At 36.9% G+C, this 22,955-nt stretch overlaps 2 protein-coding genes and 1 pseudogene across 3 annotated transcripts in view; 1 reads left to right on the top strand and 2 right to left on the bottom strand.

The window, feature by feature from the left end:
• The window catches only part of NOL7 (nucleolar protein 7, 27kDa), a 6,022-nt gene extending 2,155 nt beyond the window's left edge, over nucleotides 1-3,867 (top strand). Inside the window, exons 2-9 of the mRNA XM_005878439.2 lie at nucleotides 5-89; nucleotides 174-234; nucleotides 894-952; nucleotides 2,195-2,226; nucleotides 2,449-2,527; nucleotides 2,877-2,998; nucleotides 3,075-3,152; nucleotides 3,685-3,867. Coding sequence (XP_005878501.2) covers nucleotides 5-89; nucleotides 174-234; nucleotides 894-952; nucleotides 2,195-2,226; nucleotides 2,449-2,527; nucleotides 2,877-2,998; nucleotides 3,075-3,152; nucleotides 3,685-3,761 — 593 coding nt within the window. The 3' untranslated portion in view covers nucleotides 3,762-3,867. The remainder of the gene's footprint in view (nucleotides 1-4; nucleotides 90-173; nucleotides 235-893; nucleotides 953-2,194; nucleotides 2,227-2,448; nucleotides 2,528-2,876; nucleotides 2,999-3,074; nucleotides 3,153-3,684) is intronic.
• Nucleotides 3,868-4,610: 743 nt separating this feature from the next.
• Nucleotides 4,611-22,955, bottom strand: part of RANBP9 (RAN binding protein 9) — a 79,466-nt gene continuing 61,121 nt past the window's right edge. The window contains exons 9-13 of the mRNA XM_014549552.1: nucleotides 22,141-22,285; nucleotides 18,570-18,691; nucleotides 16,666-16,817; nucleotides 8,943-9,054; nucleotides 4,611-5,600 (exon numbers count right to left, since the gene is read on the bottom strand). Coding sequence (XP_014405038.1) covers nucleotides 5,470-5,600; nucleotides 8,943-9,054; nucleotides 16,666-16,817; nucleotides 18,570-18,691; nucleotides 22,141-22,285 — 662 coding nt within the window. The 3' untranslated portion in view covers nucleotides 4,611-5,469. The remainder of the gene's footprint in view (nucleotides 5,601-8,942; nucleotides 9,055-16,665; nucleotides 16,818-18,569; nucleotides 18,692-22,140; nucleotides 22,286-22,955) is intronic.
• On the bottom strand, nucleotides 14,300-14,644 carry LOC102260660 (annotated as a pseudogene). Its single transcript, XR_001364460.1, has one exon. The product of XR_001364460.1 is annotated as a 60S ribosomal protein L37 pseudogene (transcript).

The following is a 22,955-nucleotide window of genomic DNA, read 5'->3' as shown; positions in this document are numbered from 1 at the left end:
GAAGAGGAGGCCCCAGAGGAACTGACTTTCGCCAGCGCCCAGGCGGAAGCGAGGGAAGAGGAGCGGCGAGTCCGGGAGACGGCGCGCAGGTCGGGAGCGCACGGCGGGGCCGGAGAACCGTCCCTCCCGTCCCACTGTCTGTCCTCGCACTGACTTGTCTCCCTTTCTCTCAGGGATAAAACACTCCTGAAGGAGAAGAGGAAGCGGCGCGAGGAGCTGTTCATTGAACAAAAGGTTCGAGTTGCAGGGAGGCATCTCCTTTTTTAAAAGAACCCGGCTTGGGGTGGAATTCCCGTGCTTGTTGCAAAGCTGGTAGGATATGGAGGTGGGGGGAAAGCCCTGTTTCTTCAGACATCGGTGAAAACAAAGATGCTCGTACTCTTTGCTGCCCACCGCTTAAAAATGGGAGCGGGGAGAGCTGTGAATTTGAAATCATACGGTTAAATGCCGGCCCTGCATTCAGCTCGCCGGGACATCTCAGTCGCTTCTCGCCGGCGGTAGTTTATCTGTGTCGCTGGGTTGCTGTTGGACTTGGCTGAGGTGCTTTGGAAACTCAGGGCGGTGCCGACGGCGACTGCTCTGCTGTCGGGTGTTTGGCAGATGGGCCGCAGGGAGCTGACTCCGGGGGGACATGACCTAACTGCGCTCGGGCTGCGCGGTGACGGGAGGGTCGGGCGCCCTGTCCAGTCTTCACCGGGTCTTCCCCACAGTGTCGAGCGGGCTCTGAGCTCCGTGACCGCAGTTTCCCCCCAGCTTGGAGGCAGTGGGGGGCAGCGGGCAGCCGACATTCTTTATTTGCCTAGGATAGAAGGCCATCCCCAAGCCTGTAACGTCACAAGCAACCCAGGTATGTTGTCATGTACCTCACGCTATTCTTTTAAACTGTCTTTAAGAAAAGGAAACTCCTTCCAGACACTGTTCTAGAGAAGTTAACTACCGCTTCACAGACAGAGTAAGTAATGGATCTTGTTATATTACTTGCTTACATACACCCATCTTTGAGATACATATTGGAGCATTTATTTGGATCCACATAATTAAAGAAATAATAAAGACTAAATTAGACAATAAGGCTTCAATTATACAGGTTTTTTAATTTGCTGTGCAAGATGGAAGTATTTTACCTCTTTGCAGTCTTTCCCCATTTCTTTTTGTTCATTCCCACTGCCAACGCTAGCTTCTGAGTTCCTGATCCGAGAGTATTTATTCAACAATTGTTGTGTATCTGTCATTGTACCAGGCAGGGTAAATGGTGAATAAGACAGGCGCCTTGAAATTTATCAGTCAGTGATAATTTATCAGACATGTACCTGCAGGCTCCTCCTAAAACTCAACTTGACCCATACTTGCCTTACCTGCCACCAACCTGCCCTTCCTCCTTGTTCCCCATTTCATTCAGCAGCGTTGCCACCCACTGAATGTTTGAAGCAAATGTCATAGTCATCCTCTTCCTCATCTATCCCATGAAGTCAGTCAAACCTTACTCAATTTAAACTTGTAAATATTTGTCTTTCTCTTCTCTCCCCTTAATGCTTAGACCTATATCTTTGACCTGGTTTTCAAATGTCCTGTAGAACTTTAACAGTTATTCAGATCTTGAATACATTAAACATAAAAACAAATGTATTTGGTGGCAGATTCCCCTTTTATCCTTTAAAACCAAACTCATGTCACCTCTCATTCTCTCACTCCACCCACCCCGTTACTTCCTCCTTGTAGCTTTTCTACTGTGCATGGTATAGGCATCTCATCCTGTTTTGTCATTTTTCAGACCAGATTCCTTGAGCCTAGTCCATCTCCCTGCTTGTCTCTTGTGCTTGAACTGTTGAATTATTCCTTTGTGACTTCTCCAAATAAAAATGAGGCCTACCACTTTCCACTTTGTATTTCACCTTTCACTTTAACTCCATTAACCACAGCAATCTGCTTCTTTGAAGCCTGTTGATATGCTTTCAAATTTTAAATTCTGAGAAGATACTCCCATCCAATATATACTAGTTTGTTGATTGGGAATTGGTGGCCATGAATTTTGGGGGTGACTTGCTTTCTAAAACTGATTAAAGATCCTGAGTCAAAACTGAGGGTGGTGGTAATGAAAGGGGGTATCTTATTTGTAAAATCAGATTTAACTGTAATGAGTTGAGTAATCTTGGCTGTCTGCCATTCCAATCAGTGTTTTTGTGTTCTCCCTTAGCATAAAGAAATCACCAGGAAAGTTAAAAGAAGGTATGAACTATTCTAAATTAAGTAACCTCATGTAAGTGTCAAGAGCATTTGTAGTCCAATGTTATTGGGAATAGGAATGGCTGGCCACGTTTAGTTTGGGCCTGTTGCCTTATTTCTTACAAGTTGGTGTGAGTAGATATTTAACAATGAACTCCAGGAAATGTTCTTGATTTATTTTTATGTAAGTGCTAACTAGAAATAAAACTTTTTTTTATTTTTTAGATAGTTTGCAGAAGAAAAATGAAGAATGTGAAAAAGGAAGTGAGTCCAAGAAAGCTAAAGAAAAAGTACAGTCTATTGGGTAAGAAGAGTCTTTTTTTCATGTAGGATATAAAGGTAACTTTTTGAGAAAAGTGTTGGCTTACGTAGGAAAACATTTTAATTAGTAGCAGTTTCAGATTGGATCCTCTGGAAAACCAGTTGTGATACTTATATAAAAACAAAATATTTGCTCTTACTAAAATGTGAATAAAAACAAAATATTTTGCTTACTAAAATGTATTAGCCCATTTCTTATAAAACAGCCCTGGAATTTATTTTTTATTTATTATCCTATCTGCATTTTGTTTTCACCTTTTGAGACAACTAAGAAAAATACTTTAAGCATGTTATCAACCTCATTCATTTTGACTTTTTGTTTTGACTACCAGCCAGAATAAAAGCTACGTGGCTCTAAGGCTAAAAGATCAAGATCTGAGAGATTCAAGGCAACAAGCAGCCAAAGCCTTCATACATAATTCTTTGTATGGCCCAGGAACCAACAGAACTACTGGTAATTTCCTTATGGGCTGTTTTTCTCACTTTTTGTATCAGTAAACAAAGAAATGATCAATAATTCTCTTTTGTAGTAAATAAGTTCCTGTCTCTTAACAATAAGAGGTTACCAGTGAAAAAGGCTGCAGTCCAGTTTTTGAATAATGGTTGGGGTAAGGTCCAGCTTTATTTTCTTGGTTATGATAGTTTTATATATGGAATAATATTCCTTTTAAGGAAATAGCAAATACTCAAGTATGAATTACCTTTTTTTCTTATAATGGCTTCTATATTAATATTTTTTAAGTTGCTTCTGGAAAATAGGTCAGTATAAGTATGTATGTATATCTGACATAAAATCTAATTTAATAGACCTAATTTTAGTATTTATATTCATATAGAGCAGTGGTTCTCAACCTTCCTAGTGCCGCGACCCTTTAATACAGTTCATGTTGTGGTTACCCCCAATTTCATTGTTACAAATGGAACATAATTACATAGTGATTAATCACAAAAACAATATGTAATTATATGTGTGTTTTCCCATGGTCTTAGGAGACCCCTGTGAAAGGGTCGTTCGACCCCCAAAGGGGTCACGACCCACAGGTTGAGAACCGCTGATATAGAGGATCTTGAAAAGTTTTTAATTCTTTTTTGGGAATATTTTCTCTCTAATATTCTTACTGCACAAACTTTCTATTCTAGGAACCCAGAAAAAACAAAATGCCAAGAGGTTTAAAAGACGGTGGATGGTCAGAAAGATGAAAACTTCTAAGAAGTAAATCAAAGCTAAATGAAGAATGAGAACTTTGTATGTATGGAACTTGCAGTTATTTAGTTTAGAAGATTAATTTGTCTTTAAAAATCTAATAAATCATTTTAAAGGATTACAAGTCATAAATCTATTTGGGGAAGTACCCCATCACATTTCATCCTTCTGGAATACAATTGTGCCTTTAGTCTTTGAGGGTCCTGGAAGAAATAGCAATTTAAAAGGAATTGTCTTCCTTTCTTTTTATAAATATTTATCCATTTAATTGAATACAAACGATACTGCTAATGGCACCTCTTTTACCCCTCTTCCCAGTCCACAGTGTGGGTGTGTTGTGGCAGGAATGGCAGGGAGGAAGAGAAATGGATATCCAGGAAGTCTTTCCAACTGCAGCTCACAGATGCCTTAGAGTCTCAGATGTTTTGGTGCTACTGATGAGAATTTGCTTCACAAAATACAGAATGAGAAAGAAGTAGCTGTGAAAATGCAATATCTAAGTGTAGATAAATACCTACTTAAAGAAGATTCAAACCTCAGTGTACAAAATAATAGCCAAAGTGTATGGTCATCCTCTTGAACAGCTTGTTTAAATTTTACTTTTAACTGGTTTGGGGGTTTGCTTTACTGTCAAGTAACCTGTCTTTATTGTGATTATGAAAATAAGGACATTAATTTTCCCCTTTCTTTCTGTGTCACCCACATTATCAGGTCTGACTCTAATACAGGGAGGCTAGTAAACTGAACAGTTTTAGGTTATAGAATTCAGACTTAGAGTAAAAATTATTCATTAAGCTCTAATTTTATATTAATCATAAGAAATAGGTAAGTACCTAATATATAAATTCAGTTCACACTAATATCTGTAGAAGTAAATTTTTAATGGCTGGTTAATTATATCACTACATTTTTATTGCAATATAGTACTCATTTAAGCACTTAAAAATGGAAGGTGTACAAAGATTAAATTAAGACACAGTAAATTGACTAAATATTTGGTTTTTATATAAATAAAGGTCATAACCACACCGTTGACATATAATACTGTTATAATACAAGTTAAACTTGTGAGTCTACAACAGAATTCGTTGGTAGTTAAACAGGAAACAAAGTTGAAAAGACCATGTTAAAACAAAACTACTGGGACTAACAGGTCGGGATTGTAAGTAGCAACAAACATATTCACTCAGCTCCTGAGTATTTCAAGTTTTACAGTACACATTAAAAATGATTTCTTCCATCAACACTATAAATTCAAACTGTCAGATGTTTATGCATTTTGCAAGTTACACTGATTGAATGTTTATATGTGAGTGGGGGGTCGGAACATCTTCCAATTTGAAATTTACATCACCCACATGCTAACACAACACAACTTGTTCCATTTCCTTCCCCCCCTCGCCCCCCAACAAAGAAGGCAGGATATTTTGGTTTCTTTTAGGTAATTGTTTTAAAGGATTTGTGATGATAAATTTGAACGTCTGAGATTCAGTAATATTTAACTCTTAGACAACTAAGAGATTAAAGATGGAAAATAATTTCTCCTAACACTAAGTTAGAAAATCATTTGCATCATGCTGTAAACTAGGAAGCAATGTAAAGCGACAAAAACCTGTCCCCAGTACATAATTAAAAAAATCTAAATTTCAAATCAGCAGACCTGGTCTACTTCCATGTTGACTATATGCCACAATATAAGTGTGAGCTCCTTGAATGCATAGCTAATGTAGGTAGTCTTCCACTGTGGCAAATGCACAGGATCCAATTCCTGACCGAGCCATCAGTCCTAAACATTGTGTGGCCTGTCCCATTGCTAGGGCAAGTGGAGGTTGCTTTGGCAGATTGTGGGTTTCTGAGGAAAAATGATTAAAAATGAAAATAGCAATTAGCAAGACATTTTAAACTTTTTCAGGAAAATATTGCATTATCTACAAAATTATCAATATATATGTCACTCTTAACTAGCAAAGATAGTTTCTAAGCAAATGATTAATTACCTTGGAAATACTACTCTGACAAGGTACTAGGTATTCAACTATAAGGAAAATTCTTGCAGAATTAGACTTTTAAAGCATTAGATACTCTAAATCTTTTACTTCCATATTAACTATGATGGGAAATATATATTTTGGCTGCTATTTTAATGGGGGCATAAGGAATATTTAGTATTTCTCTTCTATCTGACTAAGTTAGAAAAAGGCACCAGGGCTTCACTAAGTTTCATTGATGGATTCTTCTGGGGATAGAACACAACTGAGGCCGCCTAATTGTTCCCAAAGCATATTGGTAAATGTTATTTGGGTTGGTAAGGAGCAAGGGGTGATGGTCACCATGAGAGACAATAGAGCAAAATTACTTACAATTTTGGAGGGGTAATTTACAATTGATAGTTCAAACATTTTAACTATCAAAATATTCAGGGTTCTACATACCAGAAATTTGTCAGACAGTTATAGTACAAATAATAATATCTGTTCTTTGCTAGAAATGAAAAAAAGTGAACGAATGATGAAAATGGCCAAACTTATAGAAGCTGGTACTTTTTCCTTGTGAATAGATGAATTTTAAATTTATATAGATTCCCAATTAATAAAAGTAATGGTCCGTTAACAAAGGGCCAAAACAGTGATAAATGACTAGTAAGGCTCCATATGACTTAATTCAAAGGTTGTAATCTCAGAGAAAGAAAAGTTCTAGAAGAGTGGTTCTCAACCTTCCTAATGCCGTGACCCTTTAATACAGTTCCTTATGTGGTGGTGACCCCCAACCATAAAATTATTTTTGTTGCTACTTCATAACTGTAATTTTGCTACTGTTATGAATCATAATGTAAGTATCTGATATGCAGGATGTATTTTCATTGTTACAAATTGAACATAAAGCATAGTGATTAATCACAAAAACAATATGTAATTATATATGTGTTTTCTGATGATCTTAGGCGACCCCTGTGAAAGGGTCGTTTGACCCCCAAAGGGGTCGTGACCACTGTTCTAGAAGGAGTGAAGCAAAAATAATGAAGCAAGTTCAGGATTTAAAGTACAAGAGGAAAGAAGATATGATTAAGAATAAGACTATGCAAAGAAATATACACAGATTGGTGAGAAGGAGTAGTTTGAAAAGGTCTTTGGGTTAAGATTACTAAAATACTGGCTATCCTGTGGCAAGATGCTAGTTAGCTAAATTTTGATAGTGATAAACTTTTTTTTTTTTTGCCAACTCTACACAGGGTTGACTTTATAATTTTAAATAATTCTGCCTTAATTTGAATTAATTCCTTTCAAAAATGTCTCCTGAATGTTTTCAGGGAAATAACCTTGTTGAAAGGTAAGTATCTGGAGGTACTTTATTACAATTTTATTTGGCCAGGTGAGGCCAAATAAAAGCATTTAAAAATTTTTTTTAGCCCATCCACCGGTGTGGCTCATTCATTTACCTATGAACCAGGAAGTCACGGTTTGATTCCTGGTCAGGGCACATGCCCAGGTTGTGGTCCCCAATGTGGGCAGCCAACAGATGATTCTCTCTCATCACTGATGTTTCTATCTCTCTCTCCCTCTCCCCTTTCTTTTAAATCAACAAAAACATTTAAAAAAATTTTTTTGGATATAAAATTTGCAAGAATTACATACAATTAATAAAACTTCAAGCACTATTTATAGATTACATAATTTAGAATTTATAGATATGCAGAAACCCCCACTGCAGTTTAATAATCTTATTAAATTTAAGGACTATTTGTGGGTGAACCTACATAATGCATAGTACAATATATAATACATAATATATGGATAATGTCCCAAGTAATGTACTATTTTAAAATTTAATCCCCTTGAAGAACACAAGATATAGAAAACTGTTTTAGGAAAACTGGTTACTTTCAAATTTTTCCAGGTCTGAGTGGTACCTAAATGCAAAGCAATGATAGGGCTTCATGATTACTGATACTGTCACTTAAAAATATATAAGTATAGCAAATCATAATTTGCCCTACAATCCCAGCACTGATACTAAGCTTTTTTTTCTTTACTAGCAGAGCTACATTAATTTCATAACCAAAGAAATTACAACACAATTAAACAATGAAAACTCACATCATTCATTATATACAAGTTCTAAATTTAAGAAAAACTATAACACAAAGATATTACTCTTATTCCAAAACTTGTATGAGACCTTAACACGAGTTAAAAATGAGTTTTATAAGGAAAAAAATACAGATTTAAGGCTCAAATATGTTGCTTGCTTTATATTCTGGCCATATGAGGGCCCAGGCCCTCATTACAAGTCTCCAGGTCTAAATACCCTTTACTCTGTGAAACTGTTCTATCTACCTAAAATAGTTTGAAGCATGTTGCTAAAAGCCCCGAATCCTAACAGGGCCAAATTGCACATAAAAGTTTTGTAAACTGGAGTCCCATTTTATCTGGGGAATTAGAAAAAGTCAGGTGAAAAAAATCACTCTTATCTGAATTACTGAAAAGAATTGCCCAGAAATTAAAACATAGTTTTACATAATTAACCCTATAGAGTTTAAATATAAATGCACAAAATATACAGTTACATAATTCATATAAAAAGAGTATGTGTTCAACATGTAAATAATATAATTATATTCTGTAGTGAGCTGCTCATAGGAATGGCAATCAACCAGGGAAACATCAAATTCCAATTTTTCACTTCATGCTCACCCCTGGCTAAGCTTATTTAAATTGCTGTTCTCTTCCTCACACACTTTTTATTTGGTAAGGGCATGTAGTTGAATATGCTTAACTTTAATGCAACTATAATTTGACTCAAAGGGTTAGTAGTGACGGGGCATTTGCAAGTCACCTGGAAGCCCCTTTGTGCCTGTACTTGAAGCATGGTGGGAGCTGTAAAATGGGTGGCTCAGGCCAGAAATGTTTACATACACACACACAAAAATTTCTAATTTCCAAACTTCCCAATTACCACTAATATGAGTTTGACATAAAAAGGATGCATCCCAATGTACTGTTTTTAGTCCATTTGAATCCATTTAATCTGGAACTAAAATAATGGAGGAAGGTTACTATATTCTAAGGTAATCTTAATTTTAAAATGTAGAAAACCTTTCCCTTATGATTTTATTAAAATATAAAATGCCAACACAAATAACCACCTCAAACATTCAAAGTATCTAGTTGGAGTTGTGCTTTTTAGCTTTACTTACCTAATATTGCACTGTTAAGAGCCGAGCATACAGGTTCTCTCTGAATTGGGTCAAGCTGATTTCCAACAGGGCTGTTCCAAGGATCTGAATAAGCTAGTAAACTGAATGCATCCTGTTGAAAACAGCAATTTGGTTTTTAGTTCAAATAGTTCAACTACTATGCTCAACACGGTTACAAATTGAGACACTAAATACAGCTTTAAGGCACTAGACTACTGTGACATTTAAACCCATTTACTAGATTATGAACCAAAGCCTAATTTTTCATTCTTTTTGTAAATACATTCTCATTATCTTCCCCCTATCTCTACAATACATACAGAGCAGGAACAAATACTAAAAATTGAAAGAACGAATTCCTGTGAAATAGGCTAATACTGGTTAAGTTAAAGAGGAAGACAAAACATTCAGATACTTTATAATTTATTACCACTGATATGAATTTGACATAAAAAGGATAGGGCCCACCTTTATCCAACCATCTTCAAGCCACCCCTCCTCCCCCTAAAATAGCTGACACATCATAGTCTTTTCAAATGACTTTTTTTAATGGGAGGCACACACACAGTGGTTTCAGACACTGACATCAATCACCAGCCTGCATCATTAGTGTAGCCTTTAGCAATTAATGACCTAAGTATCAGTTTCATCATTTGTGTAATGGGGATTATAAGAGGTCATATTTCACAATGAGCTAAATGAAATTAGCAATGTTGGTTCATTCTAATCTTTCAATAAATGATGTATTATTATTTTGCCAAAGGGAATACCCTAATCTGGAGTAATATTATAATATAGGTACAGATATAGTTATAGTTAGATACAGGGCACCTTCCCAATTCAGAACACATACATGGAGAGGTGCTGAGGAAATTGTAAATCAGTGAATTCAGTAACAACTTTCAAAATGCTGACTCTGGAAGTGTGGAAGACTGAGATTCCCAAAGGTGATTATCTCCTAGGTACAGCTCCAGCATTCCTCTCAGTATCTTATTAGTGTTCTGAGAGAGCAGAGGTGGGGGAAAGGCTTCCTGGTCAACTGTATTCTTACCCTTTCTCATCCAAACTGGCCTATATATTGTGGAAATAAGGGAAGAATTGTCCATAAAGCAAAGCTGTGCCATCAGTCCACGGCTACCAGACAGGGAATACGTCTGTCTCTAAACAAACATGTGGGTCCCCACTGTCGTTATTACTAAGTATTTCACATCAGACTTCTCACCCCGATTATTATAATGAAAGTTCTCTGAAGATTAAAAAAATTATACTGTTTTGAATCCCCTGTAGTTACTGATAGGTGCTTGATATAGGGAAGAAGCTTCACACACCTGCTGATCACAAGACCTGCTTTTTACAGTTTTAAGGTATTTTATGCATCCCACAAAGCTACTTAGGTTGTATTTCCTGAATGCCCCCAATCCCAATTTATTGATGGAAAGAATATTAATAGTCTATATCCTATAAAGCTAACTCTAATCAACCACATTACTTCTAAAGACTGAGCTTGGCTCAAGTCTTAATTTACCCCACAACTATGTAATGAGGTACCATCCCCAAAAAATTTTTTAAAAGATATTCTAAAGAATTGTCCAGGGAATAATTGGTACATAAAAATTTTAAGCACAAAACTATCCTCTTGGGTCTATATATGCGGACATGCTACCAAAAAGGTGAAATGTCTCAAATCTTAAATCAAGACCATTTTTCTGTTTACACCTTAACAAAAACACAATGATAATGATGGTAGTAACTTATTATGCACTAACATTGTATGAGGCAATGTTTTAAGCACTAATGTGGATCATCTTATTTAATCCTCACAAAATCCTTATGAGGTGGATACTATAATGTTCATCATACAGGGATGCGAATTGAGGCAGTAAGAAGTTAAGATCACACAGCTAGTACTTACTGTATGTACTTCTTTTAGTAAGAGAAGTCCCTTTTAATTTTCAATATAAATTTTAAGAGGAAAAAAGTCCGAAATTCTGCCCTATTGTTTTCAGTACAATTCAAACAAATATTTATTGGACACAGCAGCCAGACAACTGAGGACACACGATCACCGGGACCTTGTCACTGTTTCAAGGACTCGCATAGTTTTGTGGAAAAAACAGACACATAAATAACATAGCATATTGCTTATTAACGTACAGTGTATTGTGTCACATGATGTAATCACAGAAATAGGCGCAAGCTACATGGACACAGGCTGAGCGAAAGGAGAAAAAGGCATGGCTGGAACCATGGGTAAGGGGTTAAATCCTAAATTGCCTCTGAAAACACTAAAAAGCTTGAATTTTTTTTTGGCTAATAAGGCAATGGAGTTTTAAATACAGGAGTGGTATAGATTAGACTTGATTATAGAAGAATCACACAGCAACACTATGAAACAGTTTAGAAGCAGAGTGAAGCTGTAATCAAGAAAACTAACAAAACCTTAAAAAATAAAAAGGTTAACAGCATCAAGTTCCCAGTAGTAAATACCTAGCACCATATCTTCCTTTACTAAGGGAATGAAATCAACAAAGCAACTTCAATGTTTAAAGTCCTGCTATATGCTGAACCGGTTTGGCTCAGTGGATAGAGCATCGGCCTGCAGACTCAAGGGTCCCGGGTTCGATTCCGGTCAAGGGCATGTACCTTGGTTGTGGGCACATCCCCACTGGGGGACGCGCAGGAGGCAGCTGATCGATCTCTCTCATCGATGTTTCTAACTCTCTATCCCTCTCCCTTCTTCTTTGTAAAAAAATCAATAAAATATATTGAAAAAAAAATCCTGCTATAAAACTTAATTGGTGATGGTAACCAAAGACATCATGGGTTACTTTTTATTTTAAAAACCAGAGGCCCGGTGCACAAAAATTTGTGCACTGGCGGGGGAGGGGTAGTGTGTGGGGGGTGTCCCTCAGCCCCACTTGCCCTCTCACACAGTCTGGGACCCCTTGGGATATAACCACCTGCTGGCTTAGGCCCGCTCCCCGGGTGGCAGATGGCAGGCCCGATCCCTCAGTGCCTGCCCCACCTCCCAGGGTCGCGCACGGTCACACACGGATGCCCGCCGCCCCGGGTCGCAGATAGCAGGCCCAGATGGTGGCGGGGCAGTCGGGATGGCACTGTCCCTCCCTGCCTGTAGTATGCAAATTAGCCACCATTTTTGTTGGCGGTTAATTTGCATATCGCGCTGATTAGCCAATGTGATGCGTAGCGAAGGTATGGTCAATTACCATGTTTGTCTATTATTAGATAGGATATTACCTCAGTGACAACAATTTCTGAGGGAAATGTGATTTCATTTAGGTAGGTTTCTGAAACTACTAATATTTACCTTAAAATCTGTAGCAGTTTATAAATAGAGTGAGTCTAAATGGCTCTACTGCTTCAATTACTGAAGTAAAAGTCCTGCTAGCTGGGGCTGCTCATGCACATTCGATTCTCCACACTGCCTATAGCAGTGCCTGGCCACACTGCGTAAGTTCAATAAATAGCTGCTGACCAAAGTCAGGTAGTTCCCAGGGAGCCTCTGGCAGGCTTAGACAGGTATGGAACAAAAAGACAGCAGGGAAAGAGGAAAGGAAGACTGACAAAACTAGAAAAAAGGTCAAGGGAAACTGGACTGCTGCAGGGACTCCCTACCATTTTACCACAGGTGGGCTGCAATGTGCCGGTTACTCCACAACTGAGGGAAGCAAATATTGTACATGTGCACCTTATCATAAAGCATTTTAGGTAATCTTACCTTTGACTTTAACCAAACCATTCTTTCCATATATATGTATATGATTCAGTTTATACCAAACCAGAAAAATAAAAAATACCCCCCTACATCACATGTAATCTGAAGTGAAGAATAAAAAGGAATAAAGTGTAAATATTTTCAACTATGGCAAAAACCTTTACTCTTACGTTGCTTCAAATCCTTCAGCCTTGTTCTTTAGGTACTTACAAGATTAGTTACTCGTTCCTATCTGGGTCAAGAAAAGTTTGGGGCATGGGAAAGCAGCTCAGAACATAAAGGAAGTCTTTTAAAGCAGTTGGCATTTGCTTAAAAGTCAAGAGATGCAAAATCAAAGCCATCTACATTCTTTAGATGAAGATGAATTACACTTTCACATAATTCAATATATAATTAAGGAATATTTTTGAGATTAGGCCATGTAATGCCATTTTCTGAGCTTCATGCAAACTGGAATCAAGGACAGTTAGCTGATTGAGTGAAATCTTAAATTTTCAAAGGCACTGCAGAAATCACACATTCCTTCATCATGTTCAATTAGCATAAAGTTTTAGCAAGAAAACAGATGACCTGCTCTAAAAAATGTCTATGAATTCTTAGGATCATCTCATATTCCCAAATATCCACTCAAACAACAGTTCTTAACGTGTAGTCCAGGGACACGGGTCCAAGGCCCTCTCAGAAGGTTTTGTGAAGTCAAAACTATTTTCATAGTAACACTGGAAAACTACTTTTATCTTTCTCCTTCTCTCAAAACTATATAGTGGAGGTAAGTATGAGAATCCAGCTCATCTTGATTAAAACTAACATTAAAGACTTGTGAAAACGTAAAGCAATGCTATGCTTCTCATTTATCCCCCATTTTGGGGAAGATAGTTTTTTTTCCACAAAAATATTTAATTAATGGATTTACTGTTATTTCTAATGACTTGTTTTTAGTTTTAGTTCTAATTTCTAGTGTAGTAAAATCAATAAACTCTTTGAGGATCTTTAATAGTTTCTTAAGGTGTCTAGACACCAAAAAGGTTGAGAACCTCGGTATCTAGCAAAATAATTTCCTAAATGGATGACTTTAGCTATCTTAAAATAAACTTAAGAAGGGCCAAGAAATAAGTTTCTTCTTGCCACTCTTGATATGAGAAAAGGTTCTACGAAGTTGACAGTGATGAAAATACCCAATCTTGAAAAATCAGTTATACTTTTCAAATGAATTCAATCTCAATTGAATAAACATTCATTGAATACCTAGGTTCTATATGCATAAGATATATTTAAAAGGGGAGGAGTTAAGGAAAGGCCTACCAGGGATGGGCAAACTTTTTGACTCGGGGGCCACAATGGGTTCTTAAACTGGACCGGAGGGCCGGAACAAAAGCATGGATGGAGTGTTTGTGTGAACTAATATAAATTCAAAGTAAACATCATTACATAAAAGGGTACGGTCTTTTTTTTTTTTAGTTTTATTCATTTCAAACGGGCCGGATCCGGCCCGCGGGCCGTAGTTTGCCCACAGCTGGCCTAGCCTGACCTCAAAGAACTCATAATCTTATAGGGCAAATGTGGACAGCTATTTTCCTAATAGTATATGAATGTCTGATATGACTTTTTTTTTTTTTTTTTGAAAACTGAGATTTGCGCGACTAATCACTGAAATCCTTTAAGATGATCTGGATGCGGCAACAGCTGCCCTCTTGGGTTTAGGAGTTGTTCCTTCACGGAATCCATGCCTGAACCTGCGGTACACGATTTTCAGGGGCCACATGCGACCCGTCCCGGTGGTGTTCCGTCGCTTGGCCTTGGCACTCCAGTTATACTTCCTCTTGCGCTTGGCGGGGTAGCCGCACTTGCCGCAGGTGGACTTCTGCAGGTGGTAGGCCTTGGAGCCGCAGCGTTGGCACAGCGTGTGCGTCTTGTTGCGGCGCTTGCTGAACGAAGACATCCCCTTCGTCATCTTGCTTCTGCCCTGATATGACTTTTTAAACAAAAAATAGCTGCCCATGTGGCTCAGTGGTTGAGAGTTAGGAGGTCATGGTTTGGTTCCTAGTCAAGGCACCTGCTCGGGTTGCAGGCTCAATCCCCAGGGGGGGCATGAAGGAGGCAGCCAATCAGTGATTCTCTCTCATCACTGATGTTTCTATCTCTCTCCCTTCCTCTCTGAAATCAATAAAAATTATTTTTAAAAGGATGAATGTTTAAAAATAAAAACAGCTTAAATCACATAATCCACCAATTTTCTTTTAAACTTTTTCTTTAAGAGCTGATGATCACTATTAGAATAGCAGTTTGCTATCCAGTAGATGAAGTACTAAGTATAGTGACTACACCTCTCTTCCCACCTCAGATACTGAAAATACAAGACTGCATACCTTTAACTGGAGATGTATATAGGTGTTTCCTTAACCCATCCTAGATCAAGCAGATATATAGGTGCATGATTTTTGCTAACTTTATGCCATATTCAGTGCTACTAGGTGTTGCTACTGGTGCACCGACTCTCAGTTTGAGTCAGGAAGGGAAGTCAGGAGCCTTGCCCTTTGCTACTACGTACATTACACCCAAGCAGCACAACATGAATCTCTCCTTGGTTTTTTGAACTTTCAAAAATTCAGGAGAAAATGTTTATAACTTAGCATCTTTGAGCCCAACCTGATACCACTGTAATAACCTGGTTATTAATAACTAGAAAGAAGCAAAGAGAAGGCTAGATAATGTAGGCATGCCATTTGCACAGCTTTGCCAGGAAGCTGCAGCTTAACGCTCTCCAGGTCTGAGTGACGTGGGAAGGTACTTGTCTGTCAATCACACCGGGGAATAAGCCATAGATCAGAACAGGCATGGTCACTGCAAGTGTGGGAAGATTTGATATTCATTAGACTCCTAAACAAAGGGATTTCTCCCTTTGTTTGGCTCTGTTGGCCCTCCTGCTCTCTTAGCACTCTTGTTGCAGGGGCATGCTCCCCTGCATTCTCCCACAAGGCCCACACAATGGACTAATGGGTTACAATCAGTCTGATGCACTGTTGGACTCAACTCCACCATGGAACAGAAACTTTGGACACTGGTTTTGCTTCTAGCTCTGCCGAACCCCCAGCTGCATATTTTCCAAGACTGGTTTAAGGGAAATGGGACTTTGCAAACCAAGGGATATAACAACACACAAATAAACCTTTCAATATATCTCATTTTCCCGTGAGTCTTAGGAAATTATTTTTCTCAAGATATCCTAAGAACCCCACTCCCACTAGCAACGGAGAAATTCCACCCGTGCAATTCTCTGATAACAAACCTAACGCAGGATTAAAAATATATATACAATGGCTAGGTTAATGTTTCATAGACTTACAGGGCTGGTAGGACTTTTTTGAGTATGAAAGAAGCTTTTAAAGGAATAACATCTCCACAGCTAATTACAATCCTGACTTAAAGTAGGAGAAAACTCCAACTTCAAATGATACACAAAATTGTGCCTAACTTACTAAATTGTTTAAATTGTATCCATCTTACTAGCTATCATAAATGTTAACTAGAAAAGACCTGAAAATGTATTAACTAGATGACCCAAAATCCTTCACCAATCATCATCAAAATGAAAACCATGTACATATTAGACTTTCAATTTGCTACAACTCTGAGCAACGTTTACTAAAATAAAAACATCTCAAATTTACAGTTTTATCAGCATACTCCCTTTTTTCCTAACTTTGCCAATTTTATAGCTGAGAAAAGACCAAGAAAAGTAAGTTGACAAAGTGCACACAATGCTGACAGGTTGCACAATTGGGGATTGAATCCATACTTTTTACTTGAACTCCAGTGCTATTTCCAGTAGAGCAGAACTGCCCAAACACATAGAACATTTTCACTCTCAAACAGGAAGCCAGGGAGGAGTTCATGTGCAACAAGAATTTCTAGCTCTATTCTGTGTGTTACAAAACTACAATTTAGTTCCTTTGATGCATTTATATTTTCAGGGGAAAACAAATGTACCTTCAGCATTTTTTTATTTGCTGTGTTCTTGCCACATTCTCTCCTCAGCTGTTCACTCATTGCTTGTAGCTCTCTTCCAAAGTGAATCATTCTTTCTATGGCGGCTTGACTTCCTCCACACAACTGGCGTCTTAACTGACTTGAATCAACTTCTGTAACCAAAACAAACAAGTATTTTACTACCTTACTGAATGAAGTGCAATGGAGAAATGAACATAAATTGTTTATAACATTTTATATGTTTAATTTAGTAACTATTACCTAATGTTTTTCTCTAAATATGCAGATTTATTTAATTTAATATGAAACTTTGCAGTTAAAAGGTATGTTTTATCTAGGTCTCAAGAGTCTAGGATCCAATATCTAGCATGCAGTTGAAAGTCAGGTGACAACCTTTCTCAGTGTTAGGATGTACCTATATGTCAAGGGAAATTTTATAAAAAGTTAAGCACAATTCTCTAAAACTACAATAAGCAACATTAAGAAAAAAAGAAAAAGTTGGTAACTGCCTGTCAGGCTACTTTAACTGCCATAGAATAGAGACAGAATTAAATGATTCCTGGATGCTAAGAGAGGCTAAATAATTCCAATAAAAACATTACGCTCAGAAGAATACTACTTTTAGAAAATAATTTTAGGGTATATATTTTGGTTGACAATAATGATTAATAATGTAACCATTTAAATTACTAATAATACATGTAATCACAAATGATTATGATGATATGTAATAAGCACTTTGTTCTATTAGCTTTTCACAGATTAGCTCATTTAATTGTCACAATGATCTATGAAGCAGTTATTATAATATCCATTTTACAGATGAAGAAACTGAGACACAGAGCTCTTAAGTAACTTGTCCAAGGTTACACAGCTAGTAAGTGGCAGTTGCAGAATTTGAATCCAGGTAATTTGGCTGTATAACTCTTGTTCTTAATCACTATGCTCAAATTACTCTTTGAATTTTTAAGTTGCTGATTATCTGATAAAATAAAACTAGGCTGCCTTTTTAATCATACTCCTTGCTTGAAAAAAGGATTTCTACAGTAGAATACATAATCCCCAACAACAAGGTAGTTGTATAAATAATAAAATAATAACTACATTTATAAAGTAGTTTCTTATATATACCCATAACAATTTGAAAAAATACCTTTTAACCTCAAAATACTAAGAAGTCTAATGTTGGCCATGGAATTCTGACAAAGAATTTATAAGCTTTAATAATGTTCACTTTCCAACTGATGGGAAAGTTTGCTGATGGTTTAACTTTACAATGCAGTTTACTACACAAGTTGTCAAGAAAGTAAAATTAAGCATGACGTTTAATTTAGGGGAAAGAGGAGGTGGAGTCACACTTAAGTACCTACTAAGTGCCAGGCACTGAACTATGAATAGTCACATATATTCACATTAAATGAATTTAAGAAATTCTGTTTGATTAGAATTTATAAAAGCATCTCTACCCATTTGGCCTTTATTGGCTACAGCAAAATGAGTATAAAACCTTTCTATATCTCCAACCTTAAATATCCTCTAAAGCAGCGGTCACCAATCTTTCAGACCTCATGGACCGCCAGTGGTCCATGGACCACTGGTTGGCGACCGCTGCTCTAAAGGATATTTAACACTAAGTTGGTACCACTGCACTAATGACAGTGCTAACAGCGAAGAAAACTCTGTAGCATTTAACCTCAGAAAGTAGTATAAAGTAACTCTGCTCTGTCTAGCAACCCACTCTCACAAGAAAGTTTAAGAGAAGTAATGTGTATTATCAAATCCAATGGCACATACAACTATCTTTAAATTTGATTTATGCTCATCAGCTGTAAATCAGTACGAGTAAAAACATAACCTTGTAGTCATCATTTTTTATTAAAAATGTAAGAAATATCACTGCAGACCCATTTCGGTGTCACAATCTTCCATTTCGTGGTCATGTTTAGAGCTACCATTTAGGAAACCATTGGATGAAGTTTCTCCAACTCCATTGGAGTAGTGATCTGTTTCCATGTCTACATCATTACTGAAAATGAAAAAACAAACCTAATTTTAGAAATCGCATACTTGCAGCTTAGTTTAAAATAAATTACTACTCAACTACATAGCCTACTTATAAAAATGATTTCATAAGACAAAAGCAATCTTCAAAGTAGGTATTTAGTTAAGTCTTGAATATATTCAAAGCCAAATATGTAGCTGACTTTTAACAAAGTTGTACTCTTGGAGATAAGGGAAATAAAGTACACATACAAAAGTATTGCCAAATCTTAATTTAAAAATGTTGATTTGGATATTTAGGGTGTTTTCAATTTTCACTCATTTTACATTTACAGAATAACTATGTGCCAATAACTACATTTGGACATAATAATGTAGGACCTTCAGATTCATCCACACAGGAAGCAACAAAAAATACCTAATCTTTAAGAATCGCCTATGATGATCTAGATAACGATTACACAGCCCAAAAGGAAACACTTGATGAAAATTTAGGAAATATTTAAATAAAAATGAACTTTTCTATTAAAAAAGCAAGGGATATTCATTTCTTAGAAAAACCAAGAACATTGAATGCAGATGAACAAAAAGCACTCTACGCATAATGCCACCAGAGATGGTTAACACCTTGCATGACTCGTGTGTGTGGTTTAAGTACCGTGTGTGTGTGGGTGGGTATGTGCACACTTCTATCAGTAAAATCTATTTGGTGAAAAGACAGAGATCTATAAAGAAGGTGGCAATTGCCTTAGAACTCCATGAGTCAGAAAAGCTTTGTATTATATTGGTGACCTTTGAGAGTTGTTAAAAAAAATTAACATTAAAAACAATGTTTAGTAGAAATCCTTAAGAACATAGCTTTTGGTGATCTTAATGATATACTAAACCACTTTTTAAGAAAACAATTCAATATACTATTTGAGAGGGATTCTTTCATTCAATACACATTCAAGAGCTCCTGAGCCAAGTTCTTCATGTTCCATGTTAGGTGCTAACGATATAATGAAACTGCCTCTGCCCTGTAGGAGCAAACTACCTGTTAAAAGCTAATAAAGTTATTGTATTGCAAAGGACTATTACTATGATAAAAGTTAATCACAAGGAGTGACACATGTGGAGGGGATATAAATCAAGGCAAAAATCCTGGAAGAAGTAACGTTAACTAGAACAGACATTAGCATGGAGAGGAGACTTTCAAATAGAGGGAAGTATAATGGAAAAAGCACAAGTCTGGAAGTCACAAATCCTGGGAAGTAGTCTCAGTTCTGCAACTTACCAGCTACTAATTATTGACCTTTAAAAAAGCCCACACATTTACTTTTTTGGTATTCAGCTCTACATCTGTAAAATGGTTTTCATAGTTAATACCATTTTTGCCTACTACACAATACTGTTGCAAGGAAAGCCATTACCAACTATAAAATAACTGTTACTGTTGAACAGTTTAAGGGGATTTAAAAGCTTATTTTCTTATACTGAACACAAGGGAGAATGCTGTGTCATCAACCCCTTATGTTACATTTCCTTCCCTGAACTCAGGTAATAATAGGTCCCTTTAGCAACTTCCTGCCATGAGGATAGTATTTAAGAGAAAAACTCACCAACTGATTGCAAAAAATGGCAGAATGCTCTATTAATGCTAAAGTACTAAAATCTTACCCTTTAAAATTCCCATACATAATTTTTACTACTAAATATTCTAATTTTGTTTTTACTATGTCATCTCTACTGTCAAAGACTACCCTGACCTCCTCAGCAAAAGATAGTTATTTCTACTGTTCTCATATGACTTCTGTGGACCTCCATTATAGCCTGTACCACACACCATTACTTCAGTAAATTTTGGTCACTTGTGAAGGATAACATGGAGACTCTGATAAATTGCCAAATTTGCAAATACAGATTTTTACATATATTCCTTTTTCTGGAGTCATATTTCCATTAAGATTCCTTGCTAAAAGTTAGGTTCTCTCTCCTTTGATAAAATCTGCACTGATGAACAATTTCCCCAAAATGTAGTGTGACCAATCAATTCATGTTATAAGACTAAACCAACATCAAATTGTAAAGTCTATCCATTATTTTTTGTTATTTTTTAAATTGATTTTAGAGTGCGAGGAAGGGAGAGGGGGTGGGGAGAGAGAGAGAGAGAGAGAGAGAGAGAGAGAGAGAGAGAGAAACATCGATTAGTTCCCTCCTGTACACAATCCAACTGGGGAATGAACCCACAACCTGGACATGTGCTCAGACCAGGAATCAAACCAGCAACCTTTCAGTGCACAGGATAATGCTCAACCAACTGAGACACACCAGCCAAGGTCATTATAATTATTTTTAAAATGTTATAACATGAGTTCTAAACCAAATTAGGATTAAAATGCTAGATGATTTGGGCAGGCTGAATTCATAGGATTTTGCTTTCACACACTAGTATTAAATTCAGGTGATTACATTTCAGGAACTTTAAAAAGATTTCATGAACATTAAACCTGAGTATACTATGACATACTAGAAGCCCAGTGCACGGCATTCGTGCATTGGGAGGAGGGGGAGAGGGGGAAAAATGACACACACCTCAGCCCTCAGCCCTTTCACAGTCCAGGAGCCCTTAGGGGATGTCTGGCTGCGGCTTAGGCCTGCTCCTGCCAGGAGCGCACTGACCACCAGGGGGCAGCTCCTGCGTTGAGCATTTGCCCCCCGGTGGTCAGTGTGAGCCATAGCACCAGTTGTTCTGCCATTCAGTTGATTTGCATATTACCCTTTTATTATACAGGATAGTCATCTTTTCTCTCAAAGCTCTTCCTGCCTAGCAAAATGGCTGACATCCAACGGTCCTCAATACTACCCTCATGCTCTATGTTCTATATCAGTGGTTGCCAACCTTTTGGACCTCACAGACCACCAGTGGTCTGTGGACCATCAGTTGGCAACCACTGTTCTAAATGACTTAACCACATCTGCTATAATCAAGCTACAGAAAGATAGGCTCTTAAATAAGAGTTTTTATAAAATTAGTTAATTGAAAGTCAGTAAACATTCCACATACATTTACAGCAAAAAAATATACACAGAGAGAAAAGATAGTTGTAAACGTGTCATATGTTAAAACTAGAGGTTAAATATAATACTTTGACTTAACTTGGAAACATAACAAATGGCATGTGTGTGATCATCTATATAGGACTGTGATGGCAGGAAAAGTAGACTGCAGAGCCCTGCATTTGTCCTTATAACCTCACTATAAGGGCAAGGGAATGGAGAGTAATAAGAAGGAACAAAGGAAAGAGCCTATGAGCATACTGAGAGATTGAAAAGCTTTGGGAAACTTATTCCCTAACCTTTTCTTCTCTAAGAGCTTGGGAATTCCTAGACCTCCATTATTGAGCATACAACTCAAATTTTCCAAATTATTAAACATGATAACACCTGAATTAGGCTGCTTATAGTAACGTAAAAGCTAGAGAAATCACTTACCTGGTGAAGTTATTAATTTGCTGTGATCTTGACATGTTTATACTGTTCAGTTCTGGTACATTCAAATTAGTTGACTGGTGTTTACTATGGCAATATGATTGATGTGCTTTATTTGATATTACACCATTACTACAATTTTCAAAACCTGGAAAAAAAGAAAAAGATCATGAAAATAAAAACAAACACTAATTTATTATTAGGTTGTAAATAATATACCCATATTCTGACTTTTGTATTTAAAATATAGGACTATTTAAATCAATGGACTATTTAAATAGTAAACAGTTAACTTCTTTGAAAAGTTATATGTACACTTAATTGTGAGCTATAATTATCATCTCCTCTAACATTTATTGAAGGCTTCATTATGGATCAATCCCCCATGAGGGCAGTGTTATCATCACCCTCATTTTATTAAGGCTAAGAATTTGTCCAAGTCTGAAGTGACTGTATATGATATTCAAGAGGGGAAGCAGCTAAGGATATAAACATGAGAATCATCTGCACTGTACAGGATGGTGATATAAAAAGAGAGCTATATGCTGATTGAGAAAAAGCAAAGTTGTTACTCTATGAAAGGAAAGGAAAGAGCACTTGACTTGTTTTATAAAGTTAAATGTACTGAGGAAGATAACACCATGGGAAAAACAGAATGAAAGAGACAAGCAAAGAAGGAAGACTAAGGAGGATTAGAAATAAACTTGTAGAAATCATCATAAAAGCTAAGAAAGGAGAGAATTCTAATCAAGAGAATACCAAAAGCCTTGGAGAATAAGGCTGGTGAGCAAACAAACAAACAAAAACACAACAAAAAC

The sequence above is a fragment of the Myotis brandtii genome, unplaced genomic scaffold (assembly GCF_000412655.1).
Source record: "Myotis brandtii unplaced genomic scaffold, ASM41265v1 scaffold56, whole genome shotgun sequence".
NCBI classification, from domain to species: Eukaryota; Metazoa; Chordata; class Mammalia; order Chiroptera; family Vespertilionidae; genus Myotis; species Myotis brandtii.
The sequence above is the reverse complement of the archived record's forward strand: the minus strand, read 5'-3'. Positions and strand labels throughout refer to the sequence as shown.